This window comes from Ciconia boyciana, chromosome 3, assembly GCF_034638445.1.
Source record: "Ciconia boyciana chromosome 3, ASM3463844v1, whole genome shotgun sequence".
Lineage (NCBI taxonomy): Eukaryota > Metazoa > Chordata > Aves > Ciconiiformes > Ciconiidae > Ciconia > Ciconia boyciana.
This window is the reverse complement of record NC_132936.1, coordinates 89,120,417-89,139,025: the sequence shown is the minus strand read 5'-3', so window position 1 is coordinate 89,139,025 and position 18,609 is coordinate 89,120,417. Positions and strand designations below refer to the sequence as shown.

The 18,609-nt window shown below is 41.5% G+C and overlaps 1 protein-coding gene across 6 annotated transcripts in view; it reads right to left on the bottom strand.

Annotated features, from left to right (window-relative positions):
• KIF26B (kinesin family member 26B) overlaps window positions 1-18,609 on the bottom strand; it is a 312,254-nt gene that overhangs the window by 209,149 nt on the left and 84,496 nt on the right. For all 6 annotated transcript variants that reach the window (XR_012041615.1, XR_012041613.1, XR_012041612.1 and 3 more), the window contains exon 3: window positions 4,971-5,504. Coding sequence is in view for 1 of the 6 variants with exons in the window: in XM_072856504.1 (XP_072712605.1) it covers window positions 4,971-5,504 (534 nt within the window). In the remaining 5 variants the exon portion in view is untranslated. The remainder of the gene's footprint in view (window positions 1-4,970; window positions 5,505-18,609) is intronic.

Here is an 18,609-nt window from a genome sequence, read left to right as displayed (position 1 = left end):
AGGCTTGAGATCATTACGCCTGGGGCCAAGAGGCTCTCAGTAGTTTAAGATCTCATTTTCCAAACTTTTGGTCAAAAGGGTCTTTTTAAGCGCAGGGGAGAAAGAAACACTTTTTCCTTTAATATCATTATGTTCACAATACCCCTACTCAAATCCTTACATGCACTGTCTTTTTCCTTACCAAATTCAAACTTCACAACCTCAAGGTCTGGAGCAGGCGGTGCTCACCCACATCAGCAGCCATGTTTTCTGTTATCCATCCTTCCCTTTCACGGCCCACATTGTTCCTGGAACAGTTGGCCTTTTCCAGTTCTCTGGTTCTTTCTTACCTTCCTGTCACTGAAATCTCCCAAACACACTGTGCTAATTATTTTTTTTGTTTTGGCTTTTTAAATAATCAACTTAAAGACATGAAAAGATTCTTATGCAGATCCAGGAAGGTAACTAGAGGACTGAGGAAATGCCCACTGTTTTATGTTCTGCAGCTCACACCACAACGCAGTTCATGCCATGCTTTTGGTTTAGAGGCACACCAACATGCGAGAACCATGTAGTTAATTTAGGTTAAAAGAGGGTGCCCATTCTAAAGAGGAAAAACTACCTCTAAAAAATGGAGTGCTTTTACTCCAGAAAAAGTGTTTTAGTGTAAGCAGCTTAATCTAGTGACTATTTTCAACTCCTTTCCCCTTGAAAGCAAACCCTAAATCAGTCTGAACTACTAAGGACTCAAATCTATCTTAATCTCTCTTATTCTTTAATGTGTTGTTTTTGTTTTAGCTACTTTAGCAGCTTTGGGTAATAAAGTAATAAAAATGTTATGCATTCAATGTATTATGACGTTCTGTATAAAAATTACGAGAAGCAAACATCTCATCAAGGTATTTGGACTTTTGGCTCCTACATTAGTATCTATCCCAGGCCCAAAGGTTTCTTTTTCTTTAGAAGTGTTACCTAATAACCAGTAAGCAACAGAAATGTACTTAACAGTGTAGTATCCTGTAATTCGCATTAGCAGCTGCACAAATAATTACAGCCCTTCGCAGGTAAAACCTCACAAATTTAAATGAGTTTTCTCTGAGCAGGGAAGGATTGAAATCCCTTTGAGTGACAGGGAGACCAACAGAAGCCTTTACAAGTGTTAAAACACAGTCTGATCCCCAGGGTATACAAATGCTACCTGCTGATGACTGAAAGAGCACAATTTTCAGACTCTGGATCAAATTCTATTAGATTTTGGCTGGTATTTTCCTACATGTATTCAACAGAAAGGGGTCACTTTTACCCTGACCAAGTAACCATTTCAGCATTCCAGTGTTTGTAGGAGGGTTTTAACAGGCCATGCTTTTTGTTTAAGATCAATCAATTCCCTTTCCCTGCCTTTGATTCCCTGTCTTGTAAGAAGACCACTTACCAGCAAAATTTTATTCAGCCCCTTACAGAAAACAGTGTCAGCTGTTCATTTGTGAGCCAGGCCTAGGGGACGTCACAGGATTTTGGAACCAGATCTTTGTTTCTGTCTAGTCAAGGGGTGGCTACATATGGAATCACCTAAAACAGGGCCAGTGGGGACTGATGGGGTCATCTACACCATCTCCTAATCTCCAGGTGACACCAGTTTTTACCTAAACAATTCTTAGCAGCTATTTCTCTGACTTATTCTTAGGAGAATCCATTGATGAGGTCCCATAATACCTCCATGAAATTATTAGAAAGGTTCTTTTACATCTGACATGCTGTCCTGTGTTTTGGATTTAGGAGGAGAATAATGTTGATAACACACTGACGGTTTAGTTGTTGCTAAGTAATGTTTACACTAGTCAAGGCCTTTTCAGCTTCCCATGCTCTGCCAGGTGCGCAAGAAGCTGGGAGGGGGCACAGCCAAGAGAGTTGATCCAAACCGGCCAAAGGGCTAATCCATATCATACGACTTCATGCTCAGTATAGAAACTGGGGGGAGTTGGCCAGGGAGCAGCGATCGCTGCTCAGGGACTGGCTGGGCATCGGTCAGCAGGTGGTGAGCGGTTCCATCACTTGGGGTTTTTTGTTTTCCAGTTAAAGACATTATTACTACTTCTATTTTTCAGGCTGTAAACTGTAAAAAGGCTGTAATAAATTACTAAATCTGGTAGTACATAAATTCACATTTGTTTTACTTACTCCTGATAGCAATTACTCTCTCTGCAAAAGCAGATGAATAGTGGCATGCAATTTAAGACTTGCCCTACACTACTGCAGCAGCTGAGCCCTACAGTATCACAACACTCATTTTATTTTTTTGTGTTACTTTTTTCCACCAGAATTGAAACAAAAGTTGTCATTCATTCCCCATAACAAGGTTCTAATTTTAGGCAGTCTGAAGGGGAAGATCCTAGGAAGGGAGCAACATCCTTGAACTTACAACAGTAGGAATCCTTTTTGGTGCCTGATATTGCCATAAGTCAATTCTGAGACACAGAATGTCACTTGCAAACTAATGTTTTCACTTTTTGGTGATACTTCAAGGAAGAAAATACGGTCAGTTTTCAAGGTACTCAACCATTTCTGTCAAGTTATCTAGACTGTCTAACGAAAGTTAATTTACAATGAGAGGTGTCTACAACAGGCGCCATTAAGTCTAGGGCCATGAAACTGACTTCTCCCTCGACATCAATTTAACAAGATTATGATGTAGAAGGGTACTGTACTTCTGTCTGCAAGGCTTCTTATCCCAATAAATTATTTCCTATTCCTCTTAGCTAATGCACAGTGAGGTTTTTCTAATCACTGTTCTTAAGGGAAGGCAAGAAAATTTAATTAATATGTAGACATTCGGAAGTAAGTAGCTAGCACCTCTTTTTTAATTCACCTTCGAATCAAGAAGGGTTCTAATTAAGATGAGATAATAGATTCATCCTCCTAGTGCTCTTCCCTAGCAGAGTTTTGCAACAGTAAGTACATAATAAAAAATATATTTATATGGGAGAGAGACCTAAGATGTTCTGAAAATGCGTAGCAAATAAAATTGGTTTCTGTACACAAAAGCAGAAAAAGCAAAGCTTGCCTCTCCCAACTACTTCAAATTAAAAACAAATTACTTTTCAAAGTTTTTCTTCTTACTTGACTAATTCCCAGTCTGATACAGATACTACGTAACCAAACACTAAAATCCTTTCAACATGTTTAAAGACAAAAGCTGTCATTATTATTCCTTGACTAGACAATTAAATGTGACGCTTGAGTAAAGTGAGAATTTCAACATTTGAAGGTTGCAATCTTAAAGAGAACATAAAATATACTATCAACACAGTTCACCACAGACCAACATTGCTAGGTTTGTTTGGGAGTTTTTGGTTTGTTTGCTTTTTTGGGGTTGTTTTTTTTGGTTGGTTGGGTTGGGTTTGGGGCAGGGGGGAAGGAGCAAAATCTGCTACCAGACTTCAGGTGCTATCTTTTATCTTTTCTATTTCCAGGTTATTGAAAGGAGAGGGAAGTGCTAGGGAACAGTCCTTAATCTAACTGGAGCCAAACTACAGGATCAGCCTGGAAAGTTTTGAATATTAGATTCTCCTTAGTGAATATTTTTAAGACAAAATGAACCATCTAGGAACCCAGAACATTATTAAAAAGTAAACAAAACATATTTTCACCTAAAAGATTGTGAATGCAATAAAACTGAACTGATTTTCCTAATACAAATAATAATTATTCAGTTTTCTTAATGTGCATTCTTTGTTTAGGTTTTTTTCTTAGATCAAACTAAGATCAGATTTTTTTTTCTTAGATCAAACTATGATCGCATACTGACCTGCTCAAATGTGATTCAGGTTCACTAGAGCATAGATCCACAAAACTATAAAGTCACATATTTTCCAGATAAAATAACTGTAGTTCACTCCTGGCTTTACCAAGTCTTCTTTGGTGCATGACAATATCTTAATGCTTATGAATAATATTGCTTTTTTCTGGCTGCAATACCAGTTGCCCTCATACTGATAAATGTTAAATATTAATTTAGGGATCTATCTTGCAATCTGTTCATAACTTAGTAGAAGGACCAACTTCCAAAGATATTTATGTGCCTAAGGAAGCCAACAGAGATGGCTGGGAGAACTCAAAAGAATAGGCTTGTGTTGCAATCTGCCAGTGCTCGGGCACTCTGCAAATCCCACCACCTGCAGCTAAGTGCCTCAGAAAGCCTACCTCCTATCATAAAAGCCCCTTCTGTGCAAGCTGGTGTGGATGGGTTCTACAGGTACTTACGGGTGTGGTGTACCAGAAAACAGCAGGCCAAAGAGAACGAAAAGAACATGATGAGAAGTACATTAAAATCTCCCCAGAACTGCTAAGCTCTGGAGACTAGTGGACCTGCTGAATCCATAAGAACTGATAAAAATCAAAACACCAAGAATCAGTCAAATCTGCAGAAGGCCACCAGCACACACTAGCATCAATAAGAATGTATGTAACTTAGAACACATCAACAAAGGTAGTGCCTGCTATAATTAGACAAAGAATATAGGATCATATGTACACATGATGAACCAAAGGACCCTCTGGGTACTTCCTGAACATCCACCCAGAAGTCACTGGTGCACCAGTGATGCTTTCCACTTGTGAGTAAACAAGTGTGTTTGGCCTCCCAGATGTTTCTCTAACCAAATATTATGAGCAAGAGTGACTGTGAACTGCGCAGGGGAATAATTGCATTTACTGTGTGAACAGTTATCTGCTATTAATAACAACAGTTTGGGTCTATTATTAAAAAAAACAGCTGAATTAATAAAAGGTGTTCTAATTAATACTGGTTGTGATCTGTGTCTCCCCCAACTCAATCACCTATCAGGGAGAAGGGAATTTACAGCACTCCTTGTTGAGGTTCTCACTATGTGAATGGCTCTACTTCTCCCCAAGCGGAGCAAGCAGTGTTAGCATGCCCATGCAAGCTTTGATGGGAAGAAAACTAACATATTTTGTTATTTCAAAATACTTACTTGGTATGGATATAGAGTGACGCCATTCGTTCTTGACAAAGACCAGGTGCCATCAAGGTACTGATGAGCCTGGATAGCCACAGAGTTGAGAACGTTACCGTTGCTGGGGCTGGTGGCCATTTGAAAGCTGACCTTGGCTTGGTGTCCAGAAGAGCCATTTTTCTTCTCCACCCCATTAACAATTCCTAGGCTGTTGGGTTTTCCACTGTGTTTGTTGGCAACAAAGCCCGTATAATTAGATGTAGCATAAGGAGCAGGCACATATGCCCAGTCCCTGGGCTGCAGGCTGCCCATGTGCCGGGGACTCACTAATGTGGGGATATTGGAGAGAGGTGGGGGAGAGCCTGGCGAGGCATCGTAATGTTCTGAGTTGGCGGCCTGCTCTAAGGTCAGCACCATCTGAATGGCCTCTTGCTTCAACTGGTTCAGGTGTGTGGCACAAACATCACATCTGTTATCCTTCTCGTTCCATGCCTTACGAATTGTATTGGGAACTTGGAGTTTGTCATGAATCACTGAAGAGAAACCTGGGTCCTAAAAATCAAACAGAGAAGGGAGGGGGGAAACAGGAGAGAAATGTTTAACCATGGTCACCACAGTGAAACGTTATTACTGCTGATTGTGCATTTCAAAAGCCAATTTATGAGATAAGCTTAGAATGCAAACAAAGGCCATTAGATACAGTCAACATATGCCAGCAGCAGAGCTGAACAAAAATGAGAAACTAGATTGTCTTGGAAAGAAAAAATTCTTTTACTTTTACTGATAAATGGCAAATATTATAATTCCACTGCAAGCTTCAATGCATGGCAGAGAGAATGAATTATCCTGCTTCACACCACTGCACCTAATTTCTGGCTTGAATGAAATCTACTCTTAGTTACACAGGTGAGATCAAGAGCAACTCCACTAAAAACAGTGGGCTTGTAGCAAGGTTCACAAATCCATGTACTCATCAATGCCAGCTCTTGGTACTCAGAAAATCCAGGAAATACTCTCAGGAAACAAAAATGTAAAATTTCAAAGCCTGCCTATAAAGAAAAAATGTGTGCTGGTTTTGGCTGGGTAGAGTTAATTTTCTTTACAGTAGCCAGTATGGGGCTGTGTTTTGGACTTGTGCTGAAAACAGTGTTGATAATACAGGGATGTTTTCGCTACTGCTGAGCAGTGCTTACACAGAGTCAAGGCCTTTTCTGCTTCTCGCCCCACCCCACCAGCGAGGAGGCTGGGGGTGCACAAGGAGCTGGGAGGGGACACAGCTGGGACAGCTGACCCCAGCTGACCAAAGGGACATTCCACACCATATGACATCATGCTCAGTATATAAAGCTGGGGAAGGAGGAGGAAGGGGGGGATGTTCAGAATGATGGCGTTTTTCTTCCCAAGTAACCATTACATGTGATGGAGCCTTGCTTTCCTGGGGATGGCTGAACACCTGCCTGCCCATGGGAAGCAGTGAATGAATTCCTTATTTTGCTTTACTTGTGCATGCACCTTTTGCTTTACCTATTAAACTGTCTTCATCTCAACCCACGAGTTTTCTCGCTTTTACTCTTCCGATTCTCTCCCCCATCCCACCGGGAGAGGGCAGGGTAAGCATGCAGCTGTGTGGTGCTTGGTTGCCAACTGGGGTTAAACCACAACAAAATGAAAACACAGAAGTACCATCACCCTCCCAAAATCCTTTTCAGAATTCAAAACAGAAGGTTATTTAACAAAGTTTTCAAGAGCTTTTCAGCATTTCATTTACCAAGAATACACTTTTCAGACAGGAAATAACCCTTTCTGTTAATGAAATGTTCTACCACTATTTTGAGTATCTACTGATAATGTCAAATAAAACAATAATTTTATTTAGAAAATAGAACATGTATAGGGTCAATAATTTGTAATGAATATTTTTTTTCATGGAAAGCATAGTTTTGGTGCAAAACCATGTGATCAGGTTTAAAAACCTCTTGCCTCCTATCCTTACCTCACAGGTAGATCTTTGAATGGCAGTGGTGCTCTCCACATAGCAACATGCCACCCTCATCTGACTACAGTCATTGAATGCTGGCCTAAACTGCAAAGTGCTTCAGTAAGTTGTGAAGCCAAACAGCAGTCTTAGCAGGGGCTTATTACCAAACTTGCCTAGTTCTTACAGTATCGTGCAGTTTTAGAAACGCACAGCAATGATGTGTGTGTTACGCAGAGCAAAGAATGACAATTATGTGACGGAAATTTCTTGTGCAGTTATGTGATGGAAATATTTCTTGGAAATTTCACACCACATTTTTGTGGTTTTACAGACCAGGCAGGGCAGACTTCACCTTCCCCTCCTTAAGTTTTGGAGACTTATTGGTGGATTTTCTTATGACTACTCAAAAAGATTTACAATCAGTAGTATCAATTTTTTTTCCTCTTCTCTGTGGATTTATCAACTTTAGCAGCAAACTGAAATCAGACTGGAAGAGTGTGTGTGTGCGGGTGGAAATCACACAAATAGACACCACCCTTATCAAGTAATTTGATGAGCCCCATGCCATCCAAGATAGACAAATTTCATGTCTCAATAGCTTGGCTGTACTGGGAAAGAATGGGTAGGGGGTATAACATAGGGAGGGAGAGAATTCATTGGTAGAGGGTCATATTCATTATGATCCGTCTTTATTATATACTCAAGCATTTTATTTTCACTGTTTAACTACCGTGAACAGCTCCTCAGCATGCAGTGATTAATTGATTCATAAATCATGGTGCCTCTTTATGCACAGCAGAAAAAGAGCAGTTCTAGCCCCAGAAGCCCAAGAGAGTCTTATAAGCTGATGGGAAACAACAGGAGGCTGAGATCTGATCAAGCCTCAAGCTGGCCATTTCTATTCTATGCACAAAGTGGGTCACCGCATCAAAGTGTGTCAGGAAGGCAGGAACTGGATTCTGCACCAACCCTCCCCCCTTAACCTTTGGGAAAGGGACTGGTGGAAATCGGGGGAAAAACAGGATGTAAAAGATGTCAAATCTTATTTTCCATCTGAGACCATAACTAGGTCAACAGATCACATCAGATACAGGCACCCCATCCATGATGCCAGGTATGCAGGGAAAGGACTCTCACCATAATGAGGTAGACAAAGCTACCTATATAGCTAAGTGAGGTGTGAGTCTTCTTTCCAGGCTGCTCCACGTCAGTCCAGGAAAAATCCTTGACAGCTCTTCCTTCAGCTAGCTAATGCCACAGAGCTATCTGTTGTTCTTTGGAAGTTAACTTCCCTTAGGCAACTGGGCTTGAACCCAGGTAATTATATACAACATTCAGATCCAGCAGCAGTTCAACATGGAAATTCCTGGATACTATGATAAATATTCCAAGGAAATAAAGCCTTCTCTAAAGTAAGCAAATGTCAGCATGATATAAATATTCAAGTAGCACACCAACTTTAAAGAGTGCTGGACAGCAGTGAATTCAGCTTCATCTCAGTGTTAAAACAAACATCAGATCATTCTCTGATACAACAATAAACAGAGAGAGAGGGAAGAAAGACTGTTCCTCCTCAGGAGCAGAAAGGAGGAACACAGACACAACCTGAACTGATTACTCCCAAGACTGGCCCTACTAATCTATCAGACTCTGCTAGATGGATAGCTCAACACTGGATCCAAGTCTGGAATATGAAACAGAAAAGCCTACAGGACAGCAAATAAATTTGGAGAAACTCAGGTTCCAGAAACACATTAGTCACATTTTGTTCTCAAAACAAAACTGATAGACCCTAAAAGAGAGTTTACTTTCTTATTCTGCACTGGGCAGCTCCACTATAATTTCGCAGAAGAATTGGCCAACAGGCTTGCAACACATTTAGCAGGAAGGAGGCCAAAGCTGGACACTCACTACACCCTTGCTTGTATAGCAGGGAAATGCAGCTACATAGCACTTTGTTTCAGTATTTCATCTGCAATTAATCACCTGCACACATTCCCCTAGGAATACTTATTAGTTCGATAAATAGGATCTTGTCCCATAGGCATATGACAGTACCTTGTCCCATATGAAATGGTGATGGGCAAACCTAGTGCTTTGAGTTAGCTGCACTAAGCAGCAGGAGTTGGAAAGGTTATACTCACTACTGAAACTTGTGAGGTCTAAGAAACTCCATACTCCCTGGCATGAGAGCAGATTTGCTTGTGAAATCTGAGGTTGACACTGGAAATACCATTTATATTTTGGCACCCATTTCCAGTCCTGACAGAACAAAGTACAGTGACACTGAAAACTGAAACAGGACTTTAAAAATCACAAAAAAGTTTGGTTTGAGTTCAGGGCAAAGGTTCATGATGGTTTCTCTTATTGCTGTCATGGTTCACCCATCTTTAGTATAAACAGCACTACTATAAACTCCTCTTCCTATAATAAACAAATGAAGGCATGTAAGAGGTCTGAGCTTCAGGAGATCAGTCACAACGCAAACCATAGCATAAATGCACAAGGCAAGCAGGGAACTACACAGAGTGCACGCTGAGCTTTGTTGCAAGGAGCCTTTTCACATTATCTTTCAGTTTTCAAGCTCAGGTAAACACCAATTCCAGCTATGTTTGGTTGTTCATCTTCTCCATTGTAACCAGCTAGTAATTAATCCCTCATCTTTGGTCCTGAACTAAAAACCCACATGGGAAAGACAAAAGAGGGAAGGAAGTTTTGCTTTTTAGAGACCCAACATAGATAGGTATGTTGAGGAATTCTTGCTTTATCTAGTGAAAATGTACCCAGCAAACAGGCACTAGTTAAGAAACGCTGAAGTACACAGACAGCTGTACCAGGGTAAATGCAGTCCTGACCTCATGGAGGAGGGGGAATGGCACTACTGTATGATCATGTAAGGTAGTGCAGAAGCATCTCCCTCTCTTTCATCTCCCTTTGTAAATCTGTACCTTGCTGTATAGTTTTCATGACATTTTAACTCCATCACTAAGAAAGCAGACTACAGAGTAATCCTTTCCTTCCTGCTACCCAGCTTGGTGCCCATCTTCCTCATGAAGGAAGCAAACAACCACTTTCAGCATGAAGCACAGTCTATTTCACACATACATTTGCACAAAGCTCAAGGAAACGATGCAAGCAGGCAGAGCTCAACTGGTGGACAGAGAGGCAGGCAAGAAATAGGATGAGTAATTTGCACTTTTACATGTTACATGGGATCTAGCTGATCATAGATTCATATACAAGCACCTCATATGCATACTACTTTTTTGCAAACATATAGCAGGCAGACACTAGTATAGGACATACTCTCTAAGATTTTGTGCACAAGTGTATTTGATTCGGTCAGCTATAGCCTATGCAAATTAGACATTGTAACCCTATGTCATTACGTCAGAGAAAACTCAACTATACAATGGATCTCAAGATCTTCTTATCAAATTGTGTTCTTCAACACCGATATTATTCATGCTCTTCAGGGAAAAACAAAGCAGTCAATACTAACTAAATCACAGAGGTCAGCTTCCACTTGAAGATGCTTACAGAAGACTCACGGAGTTCTTTTGTTTCTGAAAGGGTCCAGGCAGCAATGACTGCTGGTATGTCATCCATCACACAAGGTGAGGGGAGAAGCAGAGGAAAGCAATGATCAAAGTTCTGCCCAGGAAGAAGTGTGTTTTCCAGACTTTCACTCTCCACAGGCGGGGAGTAAAAGAACTAATTAGGAAACATTAGTAGGAGGCAAGCTTTAACCCTGATAAAAAACACATGTTTTTCCATGACTGTGCAAACATCTCTGCTCTAAACACAATCCTGTTAGTCCATGGTTGGTCTCTATTTAGGAAAAAAAAAAAAAACTTCCTCTGTTCTCCTTTCTGTCTTGAGGGTGTACTTTCCAGCCCAATAAAGAGATTATACTTGTAAATTTACTTTCCAGAGGCACTTGGGCTATTTTCCAAGTGACTCTGCACCCTAACTTAAACATATCCTATCATCTTCTATGCTACATTTCAGAGATTTGCTGTTTTCAGCATTCCAGAGCCCCAACAGTTGAAACACAGCTCCTCACTGTTACAATGGCACCACTTCTGTTAAAGCAAAAGTATGTTCAAATAAACTGAAGTCAATAGGAGTTTTTTCTCAAATAAGCATGACAGAATACATACCATGACTATAAATTAATAGCACTGTACCATCAAACTGAGCTGGGAACCCCTGGATAAAAATCAGTTAGCTAAGTAAAGACTGAATCATCTGAATTATCTAAGGTGGCAGGATTTCCGCTAGCACAAGCAGTGTTTTGGTAAGTAAAAGCCAAAGTTGCACATAAGCAAGACCAAGCGGGCAGTGAGGTGCTCTCATGTTTTCTATTGCTCTGTACACAGCAACTGACACCTTCTCTGGGCAAGGCCACGTTGCCTTACCCTCTCTATCACAGAAGACTTCCCTCACGCCCAACATGTCTTCTTCACATAAGCCATCCATTACGACTCCCAGCTGAGCAAATGAAACTGTCTCATCTTCTTTGCTAGACAAGGAGAACATATTTCCCCCTTGTCCTTCTGAAACTCTCTCCTTTCCCCAGCAGGAACGTCCCCCTGTAAGCACTGTTACTACATGTTGGGGAGAGGAGAGACGAGGCAATCCTGAAGTGGAGAGGTGTAAGTAGGGAACTTGGGCAAAAGGAGAGACAGAGGTCATGAGGAAAGCATAGTGGAATAAGAAAGAGGTTTTTTACATTAGCCTGCTTCCAGAAAGCCCTTGCAAAGAGACTGTCTTACCAACTGCAGTAAAAACCTCTGCAGTGTTATCATATCGCACCCTCTTTATCTATTACCATTTTTGTCCCTCAAATATAATTTAACATTTGTCAGTATAAACCAGCCACTCTGCAGCCAGAAAAAGTGCTCCCTTGGTTTAGGCTCTGTTTTCTTATCTGAAAGAGACAAAGTCTGAGCAAGGCTCACCTTACAAACTTGCAGCAGCAGGAAGCAAAAGAGAGAAAACCCTGGAAAAATAAGAGGATTAAAAATGGGGAGGAGGGACAGAAGAAGGGGAAAAAACAAAAAGTGTTTTCTAATTACTCCGTGGATTGGCTTATGGCTCTGATGATGGATCAGCACTGACGGACTTACAGCTGTACACATCTGGCACACAGGTGTTTGTGTTAGCATTTGATAGCTAGACAGCAGCCAGATTTTTAATTGGGTTGAGAAGAAGAGATGAAATAGCAGCAGGAAAATCTAAATACACATTCAGCAGTGCAAATCCAAGCCTTTCCCAATGAGCTCTGCTATGCAGTTGTCTAGAGCTCTGCAACCCAGACCAACTCTGCAGCCACAGCGTGCACACGGTATCCTGGAGGGAAGCTTCTTCTACAGCTATGTGGTAGACAAACTCAGCAGTTGCCGAAGGGGCAGAATTTGTCAGCACCCTTTTTACAGCATAAAACATAGAAACAAACACAGAATTGCAGAAGCTTCATCACTTGTGCTGGAAAAAAAGCAGCAGCTCCATTCTCTCCTCCTTGCTTTGTATTTTCCTGCCTGAATATTGAAGGATTGCATTTGCTTTCTTAGCCACCAGAGCACACTATGAGCTTGTGTTCAACTGATTATTCACCTTGACCCCCTAGTACTTCTCTGCATCATTGCTATAAGTAGTCTTGTGTCATGCATGCAACCCAGTTGTATCACAGATGCATTTTTGCTCAAGTTTCCAGTCACCACACAGAACTCAGTTGCTATTGCTGCCTCTTCATTCAACAGGGGGCTGGCTACAAATTTGACCCATTGTTAGAATGAGATGCTTTCAAGAGCTTATGAACAGTTAGCTTTATCAACCAAATGTTTAGTCTCACTCCTTGCCAATGTGGCAAATGTGATGATACCTTTTTTCATAAAATACTTCTGACTGCCATTCACAAAGAAAATGTTCTTTATTGTTGATATCCTGTCACCCACTCTTTCAAACCCATCTGGGATAAGCATGACTGACCTATGATTACATGGGCCAGACCTGTTAAAATACTGGAATAACATTAGTTTTTCTTTGATCCTTTCAAACTTCCCCATTATTCCAAGCTTTGATAAGCATCAAATCAACAGATCACTTGAACCTCTTTGAGTAATCAGGCTACAGTAGCAATTACTGTTCTGACACACCTCCACATTTTCAAAGTTTAGCTTGCTTTTCCTGTGAGAAGAGCATTACAGTTCTTTGATGAATGCCAGCACTGAGCTACTATTGACACTGTAACCAGTGATTTCTCAAACGGCTGTCATACCTGAAGAATGGTAACTAAACATGACAAATGTGAAGGTCAGGACAGTATTTGTGACACCTATATACTTACTGTTCCCCTGATTTATAAAGGGGTTTGTAGCAAGCTGAAACCTCTTGTAACTGCTTTTCAAACATGAGAATCATATCCCTTCTATTTTAGGCAAACAATCATTAGAAAAATTATTGTGTTTTTTATTTCATAACAGCATTCTTAAAAGAGCTATTCAGTATGTAACATTTTTTATGAAATCTGTTCAGCTTCAGCACATGTACAATTGACATGCATCAGAGTCAAAAATGTTCTGTCCTATTGAGCTTACTTCTGTATCCTGTTTTTTTAAACCATTTCTGCCTGCTCACTCTTATGCTTTTCTCTCTACTCTAAGAAACATCAGTATCTTTAAACTGCATGCAAGATTACTGTTTTGGAGGAAAAAAAGAAAAACAATCTGTAGACTGACACAGGTTATTGGTGGCTTTTGCAATGGGTAAAGAGCTTTGCCTTTGCATGTCCAATCTTCCTTTTGTCTTTTTGTTTGTTTTTGTTTTGTTGGGGTGTTTGGGGGTGGGGGTGTTGTTTTTCGGGGTTTTCTGTTTTTGTTTTTTATTCGCTCAGCTTTTGGAATCAATTTTACCAATTTCTCCACTTCATGCTGAGGTTCCAACCTGGTTCAGCAGAGCTACCTTTAACATCTTGGATATGCTCTCCTCAGGCAACACTCATTCAGGGTCTCTTCTCTAGTTTCTTTTCTGCCACTATCAGATTTCCACCCTTCTCAACTTGACTGGAGAGGAGTTGGGAAAGTCAAGGACACAGATTGACTAGAATTAGAGCATTGCAAGCCTTAGTACAGCACTAATTATGGTCAGTTAAAACCTGAAGACTTTTACTGCAGTTTAACAAAGCCATTTGAAATTCACACTTTAAGTTGACTGACTTTCATGTCCTTGAATATGAAAACACCAGGCAATCCAAGTAATCTTAATCTTAGCAAAACTGCAAGTAAAAGTAAAATCCTGCCCACTTTATTAAAATCAGATGGAGCTTATCTGTGTGACATCTAGGAAACAGAGAATGAATTTTGTTCCTAACCACCAGGAAAGTATATCACAAAGACAACAGCCACTTCACAGTAATAATGAAGTCTCTCCCATGCACATTCACAGTCAGAGGCACATGAAAAACTGAAATGTATTTGCCTCTTCTCTGTGTTTCCATTTTGCATTAGATAGATAACATCGTTTAAAATGTAATTTGGAAATAGGAGTGAGTCTCCTCTCTGCACTGATTCTCAAATCTTTGTACATGTGGAGCATTCCAAGCTGCACACAAACCTGCTCTTATCACTCAGTGGCAGTCACATCTCACACTAGTATTGACAGGGGATTTCCACCAGCTTTTTATCCCGACTGAACTAGAGAACATGCACCTCAACATCTGCAGAGCTGTTACATGCCTTCTTTAGGAGCTATTTCCTTCATGTGAATGCACCCAGGATCAAGCAAGTGGGCAGTGTGAAAGCTGGAGGGTTAGTTAAGACCATGGAGGACAGTCCCAGGTCACTGTTCAACCCTTGAGTTTGCAGAGGAGAAGATGAGATACCTACCTGAAGCTGATGGTATGAATTGGAGGGGACAAAGGAAGGGAGAGGAGAAATCAAAGCAGTGATCTATGAAAGGATTTTTTTCCCCCCAACTAATTTTTGATACAAATAATTTGAAGGTCTACTGATGGGGTCAGCAAAGATATGGAATTCCTGATCTAGAAGGAAGATCACAACAGCTCTATTAATGTGTCGTATGCCACCCTACTTTCCCAAAAGACTTTATGCTGTGTTTCGGGTGGACAGAAATTGCATAAGAGCATCCTGTAAGCAGCTCTTGGGTTTGACAGCACCTGTCTGAAACATCCTCCCCAACACATACCAGGCCCGCAGCAGGCTGCTGCTTTAAATAGTAGCCACATACCAGGTGCTGACAGCCACTTGCTCCACAGGCAGCTAATGTCCCCTGCTGTCTAGCCGTACAGGCTCTCACAGTCTCACGTCGATCTGCTGAATCTTTTCCCCTCAGTAACATTTGGCCTGTTATCATTTACCACCTCCTTCTCACCCCAAGCCATTCACCCACGAAAGGGCTGCCCTGCTTGCTCCTGCCTCAGGATTCTTCAAACTCCCATCATATCCAAGATCAAACTATATTTCAGTGACTCAGTCTTTGGAAATCCCCTTTTTTCCTCAGAGAGGGAAAAGCACCACCATCCTGTTCCTTTCCTGCCAGCAACACAATGCCCATGCTCCTTCCCCTGGTTTGCGCAGCTTTTTACAGTCCAGCCTCAGGCTTACCAGGTGCACAGCTCCCAAACCCGGCAGATACACTTTGACCCTTCTCCTGCCCCTCAGCTGTGACTCTCTGCCCCACTCTGTGCACTAATCCCAGCTTCAGGTTAACTGGTACCATACTTAACACTTGGGATGTGCGTGACATTACTCATTATTTTTATTAGCACTTGGTTTTGGTTTTATTAATAATGTGAACAGAGAAAAGAAAAATGCCAGTGCAACTCATTGAAATTTTATTCTAACAGTTTTACATTATCTCAGGGTAGGTTACGCTTGCATGTGAAAGCTCCTCAGTTTTGATGTAATACCAGACAGTAACCAGATATAGTTTTGTATTTATAGCTGTTTCCATTAACACAGTTATAATAAGAGCTTGTTAATGATCTAATTATCAAATTGTCTAATTATGTTTTTGCTTAATTTCTTTTGTGCGCATGGAATCACTTGTAATTACTGCCTGTGATTCCTGGAACCCCTAAAATAAGATGTAACATATCAAAGACTTTTCTTTAGAAAGAAAATTTGTATATGTAAATACACTTCTCTCAAATTTTATCACTTCTGATGCCCCTATATTCTACACGTTTTTCATGTACAATAGTGTAGATATGTTGATACCATTTTTATGCTTGTACAAAAATATTACAGACATGAAAACAAACTGAAATGCACCACAAAAGTTAAAGTCTTTACCTTAGAGGGTGCTGAGTGCCCCCAACCTCCATGCAGTTAAAGAAATCTAAGGGCATTAGAGCAGCCATGAAAGAACATTCATTCCACCTAGTATACAGGGCAGGAAGCACGAGCACACCTCAGCTTTTCAGCCAGGAATAATTTCAGGAGCAAAGTTGTTTGCAAGTTTCCACTCCAGTTGCACGATCAGCTTATGTTTGGTTAGCACGGTATAAATATTTGGGGTATGCAAAGGGGAGGAAGAAAAAAAAACAAGACCCAAAAAAACCTAATGAAAGTAACAAGAATCTGCCAGCTCTCAGTGGGAACAGAATTACACTGTCACAACTGTCTCACATACAGTATGAGGATAAGCTGCAGTGCAAGGGACACCTTTTTGCCAGGCAAAGCTCTCTTCTCCAGCCTTGGGGCAGTTGCACTGTTTAACTATGCCAGCACAGCTCAAGCGGTAGAACGTGTGTTATGACAAGCCCGTAACACACAGCCTTTTCCTCTTAAGTCTGCTGCAAATGTACCTGCTAAATTTCATTAAACTATGTCTGTGTGTGACTTTCTACACAAACTATAAACTAATCTGTATACTTCAGCATATGCTTCAGCTCCAATTCAGCAGACTGCCTGCATCTGCTGAGGCAGGGATTGGACAGGATTTGGTATTTCGTGCCAAGGGTAGGTGACAGAGACCGGGTTTGAGGGGCTGGTGAGTGCAGGAAGATGTGTGGGGAAGATAAGCTGTGGTCGGGATGGAAGCTGTTGGGCTGCTGAGTGTGGCTTTACATGAGAAGAGAGCTCCAACTCCACTCACTGTGGCTTTTGCAGATGCCAAAGGACCTGCTTTTGTTTTGGCTGATCCCTCGCAAGGTGATCCAGAAGGCACCTACCACACTAGCAGTGACTCAAGCAGACACAGCTGCATGATGCAAGGCTGCTCTGAGGAAAGGTACTGCCTTGGGTCCAGAGGCTGATGGTCACTTGACTGCCAGGCATCTGGTGATGTGGGTATTGCAGAAACCTTCATGGATCTGAAGCCAGCTGAAGTAGATATAGAGTACAGTACAATTTTGTGGGCCTTGGTGAGCCCCCTGGGAACACTGCTACTTCTGAACACTTACAGCCAGCAGCAAGCAACATGGTCTAACATTTACCATGGCACTTCTCCAGGCTGGTAAATGCTCTGTTTCAATACATATCTTTACAGTCAGATTTGTGGCATTAGGGGAGCTTTGGAGCATAGCTAATAACTTCTTTTGTTGTTGTCACCTATTAAAAAAGAACATCCCAAACTAAAAAACTAGGCATCGTTCCAGTTCAGGACTATTGGGTTTGTTCAAAATTGGGTTTGCTCACACTGTGAAACCCCAGGCTGTTACAGCCTCCACAGCCTGTATCCCATCCTCCGCAGCCTCACAAATTCCCAAGCAATTCAAATGGTGGAGGATGTGACAGGGCTCAGTTAGAAAGTGTTCTCACCAGGGTCTCAACGAAAGTATTCAGAACTGAAGGAGGCCAAGCAGTCCCCTCCCTGCATCCATTCACCACGAACAGAAGCCTCAAGCCCTTGCTGTGGGACCACAGGGGACAGGCACATAATGAGCGCTCACTGCCAAACGGCACAGCGTTGCTGGCCCCCCATGACACCGATCTACAAGTGTGGGCTAAAAACATGCCTCCCCCACTCACCGCAGCTCACGTTCTGTCCTGAATAAGCTGACTGCTGACAAGCCCAAGAGGGGATCAGCCTCTTGACTTGTGTGGTCTGATGAAGGCTAAGATTACAAATCTTTTTCCAAATAGTCCCCAAGTGAGCCATGCAAAAGGAAAAAAAAGAAAAAAAAAAAGAAGGGGGAGGGGGGAGAGAAAGCTTCCAGTAGAGCCTGGTAACATTAGCCAGCCTCAAACCAAAATACAATGTTCCTCAGGTTACAGCATCAGCTGAAAAGCTCTCTAACCAGCGGGAAGGAGAATGGACTTCCAACCTTTGCAAAGATTAAAGGCACTGATCATGACTTCAGACTAATACAGGGCTCCTTGTGTACTCAGTCACAGCATAATCAATAGGGAACCAGGAATTGCATCTGAAAGGATGAAGCTGTTAGTTCTGGAGGTAGCCACTGCCACTATGGCACTGCTCTTGAAATACACTGAGTAAGGCTACCCACCCTCTCTCCCTACCCAAGGGCATCTCTGGTAATTAATCTACAGAGCAAGCTCTGTAAACTCAGGCTCCAGGTTCTCCCCTACTGATTCAGCTCTATAGATCCAGAAATCAACCCAAATTAAAGAAAACTTAAATATACCTCCTTAAACAAAAATTATTTATGATTAGTAGAGTAACCCAGTAGCCTCCTAAAACACCTTGTAA